Consider the following 11744-nt stretch of genomic DNA (forward strand, 5'->3'; position numbering starts at 1 on the left):
TACCGAAAATATTCACGGGGCCACTCCTTTTTACTGGTATTTCTTCCTCACGTCACTCGGCTCAGAACACCAGGGCAGGGGACCAGAAATGACCGCGTGCACTTGGACAGCATCAAACACAGTCAATCGGCAGCAGGCACATCATAAAAGAGCCAGAAAGACAAATGGGCCCCACCAGGTCATGCTGGAAACAGACTTGGGGACTAAAACTACTGGCCTCCTTGTCTCGTCATAGAATAGGGCATCTAAGTCTAGGTTGAGGCAGACGATAGATGTCTGTTCCCCAAGTCAGTAAGAGCAAAGGAAAGCGGTCCAGGGGGGTGGCCGCTGCTCGTGGTGTTCCAAAGTAGGCAGGACAAGGTGATGTCTGTGGGACATGCACGGGAGAGGTGACAGAAACTGACACCCCGCAACTTTCCAGGCTGCATTGTCACAGCTAACAAGGACCTCCCAAGACTCCAGTTCCACTAAGCCGAGCTGCTTCCCCATCGTAATTAGAAGAAGAAGGTTTGCATTTCCTGAGTCAAGGTTGCAAGAGGGAAGTGAGCATGCTCATTAGCCTGTGCACTCTGGAAAGGTTAACGGGAAATAGGGCAGCGTTTCTCAGCGTGGGCTCTGTAACAAAAGGTCCGGTGAAAAACATGGTTTCGAAATATTTATGGAACATACTTTTTATTTTTTAGTTGTGTTATATGGTATGTGTGCTTGCCGGAAACAGAGAGTGAGAGGAAAAATGAGAAATCACCCCCCAGGAGGCTGACCATGCCACAATCCCTTCTCCACCATTTGCCTCTCAAGATTCTAAACATGCATGTACACTCACCCAGCATGATTCTCAAGCCGCTGGCTCTGGGACTTGAACCACAAAGTTTGCATGTGGGATCCAGCACCGTAATCTCCATGCCACTTACTGACCCAGAGTTTTTTGGTTTTAGTTTTATTATAGGGACTCACCCTAGACATAGGGATGGGAGAAGTGAGAAATCACCCCCTGGGGGGGCAGTTCATATCACAGTCCCTTCTCCTCCATTGTCCTTTCAGGATTCTGGGCAAGTACACACATGCACCCAGTGTGATTTTCAAGCCACGGGTCTGGGACTCGAACCTTGAGGTCAGTCATGTGGGATCCAGCATCTTGACCCCTATGCCACCTGCTGGCTCCAGAACGGACTACATTCTCTCAGGTCTTTCTCGAAGATTCACAAGCATGGTTCCCCATTAAAGGTCAAAAGTCCTACCGCGAAGTGAGTTGTTCCACTTCCCACAGCTTAGTTAGAGCAAACCTAGTAACCCTGCTAAGCTTACCAGGCCTGTGCTCCTTGACACATACTTTAGAAAGATCGCCACAGCTCCCGCCTCAGCCAACAGCTCCCGCCTCAGCCAACAGCAGACCCAGGCTGCGAGCTGGAGTCCCGGGCCCAAGGACTAAGCTCTCAGGTTTGGAAGGAGATCTGCCACCCAGTGTCCTGGTCTCCTCAGTTTCACACTTACCCTCTCTGGCCCGTTTCCCACAGCTCAACAACCTTTTGAAATACAGATGTCATCACCTTCCTCCCTAGCTCAGAACTCAAGCCTTTCATTTACATATGGAATAAAACATCAAACCTTTGGTGACTTCCAGGCCCGGCGTTCTCTGGCCCCCTGGGTAGCTGCCCTGCTGCACCATGATCCTCCTTACCCTGAGCTCCCTCCATCTGGCCTTGTCCCACCTCTACCAACAGCCCAAGTTCTTTCCCACCCTCAGACTTTTTTTTTTTTTTTTTTTGAGAGGTTTTTCACTATAGGGCAAAAGAGACAGAGAGACAGAAAGCGAGAAATCACCCCCCAGGGGGGATGGCCACGCCGCAATCGCTTCTCCTCCATTCTCTTCTCGGGATCTTGGGCACGCATCCACACGCGCGCGGCATGAGTTTAAGCCGCCGGGTCTGGAACTCGAACCACAGTCGACTACATGGGAGTCCAGTGACATAGCCATTACGCTAACTGCTGGTCTCCCACCCTCAGACTTTTGCAAGTATGTTCCCTCTGCCTGGGTTGCTTCTCCCTTTTCCTTGACCTGCTAACCTCCAGTGCCTGGAGATGTCAGCCTCAATGCCACTTCCCCATGGAGCCTTCCCTGACCACTCCTGGGGCCAGCTCTCCTTGCCCTTGAGGCACTTGCACGACTGTCATCACGTATTCTGTGAGAGTTTCAGACCCACAAGGGCAGTGACTTTTACTATCAACACCCCAGCAGCAAGAGCAGGTCCTGGCACATAGCAGGTGCTTGGTAAATACTTGTTGAATGACTGGTTAACTAGGAGAAATGTTTTAAAAGGAAACAACTGGGACCAGCAGAGGGCATAATGGTTACGTCACTGGAGTCCCACATAGTTGACTGCAGTTCGAGTTCCAAACCCGGTGGCTTAAAACTCATGCCATGTGCATGTGTGCCCCAAGTCCAAAACGAAGGGAGAAGGGATTGCGGCGTGGCCATCGCCCTTTTGAGCTCAGATGAACATGTGCAATGCTGACTGCCTCCAGCCCAGGCTTTTCCCCCTTCCCTCTCACTTGGTGAGGTTCTTCTGCTGGAGTTCCAGAATGGTTGACAGTACATTCGCTGCGGAGCTGTGACCCTTACCATAGTCTGGGTTTCCCCAGAGGCAGACCCGGAGGTAAGTGCTGGGTGAGGGTCAAGGGAAGCGCAATCAAGGTGCCTCAGGGAGCGGATTACTGCTATGGCCAAATGGCGCTGTCTCTCTCTCTTTTTTTTAATAAAAAAAAAAAAGAATAACGATTTTACTTAATTTGCAGCCACCCCTCACTTCAGCAGGCCCTTCTTCCTGAGCTAGGGTGTGGGCAAGGCCAGAGAAGGGCTATGTAGAAGGTGGTCTCGGCAGTGTGGGCGGGGCCAGGCGCTGGGCCTGTGGCCTTCAGGGGTTTCCATGGTAGCCAGTGATGACCTGGTGACAGTGTAGCTCTGTCCAGGCTGTCTCACTTCTCTATCCAGGAGCCTCTTCCCTCCACAACTGATGGCCTTGCCCTCTCTCCATCCGTCATGGGCACTGCTGCACCCTCATCAGAGCAGAGGGATGGATCCTGCCAGATGTCGAGGTTGGCCGGTGGCTCCTGGCTGTCACCTGAGGGAACTGCAGCCAGCTGCCTCACCCAAGCACAGGTACTCTCCTGGGGCATCCCAGACAGAATGCCCGGTTGCCATGGGAGCATGAGCCCTGTTCCCCTGCCTCGACTCAGGAGCACTCTGAAGGGCTAGCCTGGTCTTAGGAGCTCCCCACAGAGGTTGACTACGCTGAGGACGGCACCACAGGGCACCCTCCCTGCTTCCCTTCCTCCTGCTCCAGATGTCAGTGCCTAAGACTTGTCCCCAAAACCTGCCAGCACCATCACCGCCAAGTTCCCGTCCAAGGAAACCTACTGGTGAAACCCTCTCCAGCCGCCTATTCCCTCTAACTTTAGAAGTCTCCCAAGGGCCTGCAGGTGGCTTGGTGGCGCTGGATCCCACATGGCTGACTGGGCAGTTGAGTCCTGGACTCAGCAGCTTGACAAACACATGGGGGCACCTGTGTGTGTGTGTGTGTGTGTGTGTGTGTGTGTGTGTGCCCAAATCCCAAGGGAACAGAGAAGGGACAGTAGTGTGGCCATCCCTCAGGGGGTGCTCTCTCTCTCTCTCTTGTGTCTCTCTGGTGAGTGCACATGCCCCAGGACAAGCAAACCGAAAAAGAGGAAAACAATCTCCAATGTCAAAGGCCACCAGGGGCTCACAGGAGAGCCCTCCCCTACCCAGCCCCAGCTGGGTGCCAGCTTTGTCCCAGACAGGGGAGTCAAGGAAGAGAGTTCACAGACCACCTGTGGGCTTGAGGTGATGCTTCCCCCCTTCCCACAGATGAGAAGCCAATGAGCAGGGAGCCTGAGAAAGCCGAGACAACCTTTAATCAGGAAAGCCCAGGCAAGGATGTGTGTGGACTGGGATCCCAGCTGGATCCCAGCCTTCTCCTCTCTCCCCGTCCACAAGGAGACAGCTTGTCGGCAGCCCTGACCTTTCTTGAAAGACCAAGGATGAGCTGGCCCGGTGGCTCTGCCAGGAGTCTGTGGTGTGACCCAGCGGAAGGCAGCACGGAACACGGGGATGCTGATTTCTTACAGTGCTTTCCAGATGCTTCTTAGGATCAAGGTTCTATCCAGCCTTGGGGTTTCCCACCACAGCCAGGAGGCCTGCAGGTATAAGCCCCCGGCATCACCTCCCAGGTGCACCCTGAGCCACCCTCCACGCTCCCTGGGCCACCGGCCAAGGTTCTGTCTGGTCTCCAGCAGGGGTCTGCTTACACGATGGACTCTTCCTCCCTTGAGGTCCCTGTCGTGAGCTGCTGGGGGCTGGGTCCAGAGGTGGCAGTATTAGCTGCCAAAAGTCTGGAGGTGGTGGGGGAGAGTCTGCGAGGCCTGAGGAGAGGGATGGGGGTCGCTGAGGGGCCGGGGTCCGTTGCAGAAAGTGCTGAAGTTTCAGGCAGGAGCGTGGCAGGCAGAGAAGGCCACCTGGATGCTGTCCTGGTCCCAGAGGCTGAGAAGGAGCGCTCTGGAGTAACAGGAGGAGGCTGAGAAGCCCCTGATGGGGCTGGAGGTAGAGTGGAGGCTCCCGGAGGGATTGAAGACCCTGGTGAGAGTTGAGGGAGCTGGGAGGCCCCAGGCTCCCCTGGAAAAGTATCCCATGGCCCCAAAGGGGGTGAGGGTGAGGCCTGGACTCCTGAGGAGCTTGTAGGCAAAGGCTGGATGTGAGACGAGTTCCTTCGTAAGAGGAGCTGGAGAAGGAGGAGCACTGGCCTTGGAGCGGGGGCTGCTGGAGGCCCGGGGCAGGAGCTGCAGTTGACAACGGGCTCGAGGTCTCCGCGGGGGCTCCGAGCAGCTTTGCTGAACACCACGTCTCCAGGGGAGAGCCCTTGCCTTTCTTCCAGAGGAAATGGGGAATCTGGAGGGATGGGAAGACGAGGTGCACAGTGGTTCTCCCAGTGGCTGAGGTGGCTCTGGGACAAGCTGCGCTGGGGCTCGCACACCCGGTGAGACCCAGCAAGCCAGAGGGAGGCCGTTCACCCAAAGTGGCTCTGCCGGGTGTTGGTGTGTAAGGCACATATCTGCCCTGAGCCCCATTTCCTCATCTGTAAAATGGGCATCTTAACGATGACTGAGAACCAAATGATGGTCTCAGCCCCAGTGTGTGGACTTTGGGTAATAAAGACGCACCAAGGTGGGCTCATCAGTTGTAACGAACATAGCCCTCTGGTGGGGGCTGTCAATAGTGGGGAGGACATGGGTGAGCAAAGTCAGGGAATGGATGAGAACTCTGCACTTTCCTATGCTTGGAACCTAAAGCTGTTCTTAAAAATTAAGTCTTGAGGGGCCAGAAAGTGGTGTGGTGGTTAAGGTGCTGGAATTCCCACATGGCTGACCATGGTTTGAGTCCCGGACCTGGCAGCTTGCTTTCTCTCTCTGTCTCGCTCTTTCTCTCTCTCTTGGTCTTTCTCTGGCAAAACTCATGTGAAAATAATAATAATAATAATAAATAAAGTCAAATAAAATAATTTTAAAAAATTAAGTCTTGAGGGACTAACAACATAATGCTTATGTCACTGGGCTCCCACATAGTCGGCTGTGGTTGAGTCCGGGACCTGGTGGCTTAAAATTCATGCTGGGCATGTGCGTGTGCATGCCCAAACTCCTGAGAGAATGGAGGAGAAGGGATTGCGGTGTGGCCATCCTCCCAGGGTGTGATTTCTTGCTTTCTGTTTCTCTGTCTCTCAGGCAAGAGCACGTGCCCTACAACAAAAATCTCTCTTAAAAAAAAATTAAGGGACCAGCAGTTGGCGTAATGGCTATGTCACTGGACTCCCATGCAGTCGACCGCAGATCAAGTCCTGAACCCAGTGGCTTAAACTCATGCCGGGCATGTGTGCGTGTGTGCCCAAGATCCTTAGAGGAAAATGGAGGAGAAAGGATTGTGGTGTGGCCATCCCCCGGGCTGGGGAGTTATTTCTTGCTTTCTGTTTCTCTGTCTCTCTCTGTCTTTCTGGCGAGCGCATGCGCTCTATAGCAAAAACCTCTCAATAAATAAATAAATAAAGTCTTGGGCAAGCCTATGGCGCAATGGTTATGGCAGCTGGATCCCACATTGTTCACTGTGCAGGTTGAGTCCTAGACCCGGTGGCTTACAAATCACATGGGGTTGGGAGTAACGAGCAGATGGCAAAATGGTTACGTCGCTGGACTCCCATGTAGTTGACTGCAGTTAGAGTCCTGGACCCGGTGGCTTAAAATTCACACGGGGTATATATGTGTGCATGCCCAAAATTCCAAGAGGAGAATAGAGAAGAGATTGCAGCATGGCCATCCTCCCTAGCAGGTAATTTCTTGCTTTATGTTTCTCTGTCTCTCTGACAGGTGTGTGCCCTATAGCAAAAATCTCTCTTAAAAGAAAAAAAAAATCACACTGGGCATGTATGTGTCTGTGTCCAAAATCTTGAGAGGAGAATGGAGGGCAAAGGACTGTGGTATGGCCATCCACCATAGGGGAGGTGACTTCTCTCCTTTTCTCTCCCCAAAGAGTGCTTATGCCCTATAGCAAATATTAAAAATAAATAAATAAATAAAGTGCACATTGGAGAATAATATGAATCACACCTTAAGAAAGCTGTTGGAGGGACCAGCAGTTAGCGTAATGGCTATGTCGCTGGACTCCCACGTAGTCGACCACGGTTCGAGTCCCGGACCTGGTGGCTTAAACTCACGCCGGGCGCGTGTGCGTGCGTGCCCAAGATCCCGATAGGAGAATGGAGAAGGGATTGCGGCGTGGCCATCCCCCCTGGGGGGTGATTTCTCGCATTCTGTCTCTCTGTCTCTGTCTGGCGAGCGCACGTGCCCTATAGCAAAAATCTCTCAAAAAAAAAAAAAAAAGAAAGCTGTTGGGGGCCACCAAGTGGCGTGGTGGTTAAGGGAACTAAACCCCCACAATGACCGACCACGGTTCGAGTCCCAGACCTGGTGGCTTGCTTTCTTATTTTCTCTCTCTCTCTCTGTCCCTCTCTGATCAACTTACAAACAGATGCATAAATAAATAAAGTTCAATAAAATAATTCTTAAAAAGGAAAGAAAAAAGCCATTGTAGTTTCTCAAAAATCATCAGAAAAAAAATTCATATTCTATCCTATAAAAAGATTTTCTGGGAACCAGCAGTTAGTATAATGGCTATGTCGCTGGACTCCCACGTAGTCGACCGCGGTTCAAGTCCCGGACCCGGTGGCTTAAAAAACTCATGCCGGGCGCATGTGCGTGTGCATGCGTGCCCAAGATCCTGAGAGGAGAATGGAGGAGAAGGGATTATGGCGTGGCCATCCCCCCTGGGGGGTGATTTCTCACTTCCTGTCTGTTTGTCTGTCTGTCTGGCGAGCGCACATGCCCTATAGCAAAAACCTCTCCAAGAAAAAAAACACAAAATAGGAAACAGCAGATAGCAGCATAGTGGCTACTTTGCTGGACTCTCACATAGTTGATCACAGTTCAAGTGCCGGACCTGGCAGCTTAAAATTCACGCCAGGCATGTCCAAAATCCCGAGAGGAGAATGGAGAAGGGATTGTGGCATGGCCATCCCCCCGGGGGAAGGGTGATTTCTCATTTTCTATCTCTCTGTCTCTGTCTTTGCAGTGACTGCACTCTCCCTATAACAAAAATCTCTCTAAAAACAAATAAATAAATAAATAAACGAACAAAATAAGGCACATGAATGGTAATTTATAAACATGGTGCATTGAAACAATTAAAACTATAAACAGATAGTGAAGAATTGGTGGAAATACAGGGATCAGTCACATGGGTTTCCTCTTTCTTCAGGACCCCCATCTGTGTGATGAGAATTATCACATCACTCCCAGTGCCCAGTGACTCAGTTACGCCACCACACAGTTTAAAGAGACTCACAAGAATTAGATAAAAAGTTGTCCAACCAGGCTGGTCAAGGGTGTGGAGGTTAAAGTGGTTGGATCCTACACGGCTGACTGCATGATTTGAGTCCCAGACACAGTGGCTTGTAAAGCATGCTGTGCATATGCGTGTACATGCCCCAAATCCTGAGTATGGAGGAGAAGGGATTGTGGTGTGGCCATCCCCTTAGGTGGGTGATTTCTCACTCTCTCTCTCTCTCTTTCTCTGTCTCTCTGGCAAGTGCACACAACCTCTGGCAACATTTTTTTAAAAGCTTGACCAGGGCCAGCAGATGGAGTGGTAGTTAAGGTACTGGCCTCTCACATGGCCAACCACAGTTCGAGTCCTGGACCTGGCAACTTGAAAATCACACCAGATGTGTGTGCATGTGTGCCCAAAATCCTGAGAGGAGAACGGAGAAGGGATTGTGGCGTGGCCACACCTGTAGGGTGATTTCTCATTTTCCCTTTCAATGTCTGTCTGTTTCTCTCCAGCAAGTGCATGCACCCTATGGCAATACCTTAAAAAAAGTTGTCTTAACAAAAAATGTTGTCTCACCAAACATTTTCCACAGTAGATCCATTCTGGGAAGGAAGGGAGGAAAGAAAGAAAGAAAAGACAGACCAACGTAAATGTCACCCAAGAAGGCAGAAGTAGGTAAACGAGCAAAAGAGATTGAGAGCTTTTTCAGGCTGGGTGTGAGCCACGTCAGTACTTCGAAACTGTCATGGTAGGTGATCTTGTATATTAGTGACAACTCTGCATGAGGATCCTCAGGGACAGACACTGACAGGGTGAAAAGATGAGGCCATGGGAACCAGCAGTTAGCGTAATGGCTATGTTGCTGGACTACCACATAGTTGACTGCGGTTCGCATCCCGGACCCGGTGGCTTAAAACTCACTCTGGGCACGTGTGCGTGCGTGCCCAAGATCCTGAGAGGAGAATGGAGGAGAAGGGATTGCGGAGTGACCATCCCACCTGGGGGGTGATTTCTCGCTTTCTGTCTCTCTGTCTCTCTCTGTCTGTCTGGCGAGCGCACATGCCCTATAGCAAAAATCTCTCAAAAAAAAAAAAAAAGATGAGGCCATACTTTTCAGGAATCAATACCACGTCATATCTAGAAGCATAGACAGGGCTCAAATCCAGGCCCTCCCATCCATCAGCTATGTGACCTTGGGTACATCGGTCACCTCTCTGTGCCTGTTTCCTCATCTGGCAAAAGGGGAGGATGACAGTGCCTGCCTCCAAGAGCTGCTGTGAAGAGGGGCATAGACATACGAAGTGCCCTACCCGGGACGGGCCCTCGGTGCACGGTGGCACCCGCTCTCCCGCAATGCCCATTTAGCTCCTAAGCTGTAGCTGAAAGCAAAGGGGGGGCTGGCCTGTCACAGAGCTCACTCTTCCACAGGGGCCTGTCACCAAGTGCAGGAGCTGAGCTGTGCAGGAAAGGTGAGCAACGACAGCCAAGGGATGGCAGGGCAGAAATGCAACTCTGCGACGCTGGTCCCCACAAGAAGTTTCCAAGTTCGCATCCAGAGACCTCTCTGAACACACACGAGGCACTTGCCCACTGCACAGGGCTGGCCGAGGAGGCGGGTAGAGCTCAGTTGTGAGGTTTCTGCTGAGGTCTCTCTCTCTTTCTCCCTCATGGAAGAAAATAGATACACTTTTAAAAATATATGAAAGTAGATTAACTAAAGAAAGAAAGCAGAGGAAGAGACTAAGGAAGGAGATAATGAAGAAGGAAAAGAACAGTCCAAATTGGGTTGTCGGAAAAGTCATAACGTCTTTTGCATAGGAACACATGTGATTACTTTTCTTTATTTTTTTTCTTTTTTTGGGTGGGGAGAGAGGTTTTTGCTGTAGGGCGCATGCGCTCACCAGAAAGACAGAGAGAGACAGAGAGACAGAAAGCGAGAAATCACCCCCCGGGGGGGGATGGCCACGCCGCAATCCCCTCTCCTCCATTCTCCTCTCGGGATCTTGGGCACACATGCACATGTGCCTGGTGTGAGTTTAAGCCACCGCATCTGACTCGAACAGTGGTCTGCTACATGGGAGTCCAGTGACATAGCCATTACGCTAACCGCTGGTCCGCACGTAATGACTTTCCTAACAACCCAGTAAGTAAACAAACACATGCTAGATGGGGTTCCCAAGCCCCGGCATGGCTATGCAGCCTTGAGCACACCACTCTGCTTCTCTGAGCCTGCGCTTCTCACATGCAGACCTTCACAAGTTCTACACTTCTAGAAAGAGGGAAGTGGAAGAAGACGATGATGAAACTGCAGGACCCTGAGGCCTGCTTACCTGGGCAGGAGGAGCAGCAGTCTCCAGGGGTCAAGGGGTCAGGGCAGGCCAGCTGGCAAGGCACCTTCTCACAACTCACTTCTCCCAGCTGGGGAAGCAAAAGGACAGCCATGAGGAAGCCCAGAGCATCTATGCCTGTGCTGAGCGGTGTCTTGTACCAGCAGCAGGACCCACGGCAAGGTCCTGGCACACAGTCTGCAAGGCCGGGGCCCTCAGCTGGACAACAGGTCAAACTACCACAGCAGGCCACCTTAAGGAAACTGCTTCTCCCTTGGCAAAGAGGCAGGAGACATCCAAGCCAAAGGTGCCGGGCAGTTAATTAAAGGTGAAGGACAGCAGGAGGAAGATGGACTTACATGGGCTAAGGAGCTCCATGTTTGGCAAAGGGACAAAAGGCAAGAAGCAGCCCCTGCCGGGGGGCTCCCAGGCCCAGCTAACCTGGCACGTGCACTGGGTACAGGGCTCGTCGTCCAAGGTGAACACCTGGCCATTCACCACCTTCCGTCCCTCATAGTTGCAGTCTGCAGAAACAGGAGACGGGGACCGTGAGAGCCGAGCCCACCCCGGGAGCCTCGGACATGGGGCACGGGTCCCACTCACCTCGGCACACCGGGCAGCACTCCCCATCAGGGTGGAAAGGGTAGGTGCAGGTGATGGGGCAGTCCACAGGTGAGCAGGCCACTGAGCCCAGCTGCAGGACACAGAAGACGCACAGGCCCTTCACTCGGGCAGCTGACGGGACACTCAGGAAGCACAGGTCATATAGCCCCCAGTACCCATCAGAGCAGCCAATGTCCCCGGACATGTCCATGAGGGTTGGAGGGGGGCGTTTATTCAGCTAGGTCCATCTTCCCACCAGATCATGAACCTGGGGCCTGTTACCAAGTGCATGAACTGAGCTGCCGAGGAAGGGTGAGCAACACCCAGGAGCTGGCTCCTCGGAGCATGCGGCTGGGAACCAGTGAGGCCACATGCAGGGGGTCATGCAAAGGCCACAGGCATGTTTGCCCTGAGTTACTCAATCTCCCTGTAGACATGTTCCTTTCAGTCCGGATATGCGGGTGCCCGGCAGACACACTGTGGCTGCACCCATATTTTCAGGAGGACAAGTGATAGGGTTTTTCTTTTCATTTCCCAAACACTAAATGATGCTACTCTATAACATGCTTTTTCAAACTAGAGGCAGTATGGCTTAAATATGCATCCCAGAGTCAGAAAACAGGATGATAGTCTAAAAATCAAAACAAAATGCAGGCCAGCCAGTGGTATGGTGGTTAAGGTGGCTGGATCCCACATGGCTGACTACGTAGTTCAAATCCCAGACCCGGGGCAGGGGAGCCTTAAAAAACATGCTGAGCACATGTGTATGCACGCCCAAGAACCAAGAGGAGAAATGGAGAAGGGACCGCAGCATGACCATGTCCCAAGTGAGATGCTTTATCGCTTTCTCTCTCTCTCTCTCTCTCTAT

The 11744-nt window shown here is 52.1% G+C and overlaps 1 protein-coding gene across 3 annotated transcripts in view; it reads right to left on the bottom strand.

Annotated features, from left to right (window-relative positions):
- Positions 1 to 3905: 3905 nt before the first annotated feature.
- Positions 3906 to 11744, bottom strand: part of VWCE (von Willebrand factor C and EGF domains) — a 33332-nt gene continuing 25493 nt past the window's right edge. For all 3 annotated transcript variants that reach the window (XM_014584642.1, XM_014584641.1, XM_014584640.1), the window contains 4 exons: positions 10876 to 10966; positions 10714 to 10796; positions 10276 to 10363; positions 3906 to 4960 (listed from right to left, as the gene is read on the bottom strand). In XM_014584642.1, the coding sequence (XP_014440128.1) occupies positions 4320 to 4960; positions 10276 to 10363; positions 10714 to 10796; positions 10876 to 10966 (903 nt within the window). In that variant the 3' untranslated portion in view covers positions 3906 to 4319. The remainder of the gene's footprint in view (positions 4961 to 10275; positions 10364 to 10713; positions 10797 to 10875; positions 10967 to 11744) is intronic.

Source organism: Tupaia chinensis, unplaced genomic scaffold, assembly GCF_000334495.1.
Source record: "Tupaia chinensis unplaced genomic scaffold, TupChi_1.0 Scaffold147351_1, whole genome shotgun sequence".
In the NCBI taxonomy this organism is placed as follows: domain Eukaryota; kingdom Metazoa; phylum Chordata; class Mammalia; order Scandentia; family Tupaiidae; genus Tupaia; species Tupaia belangeri.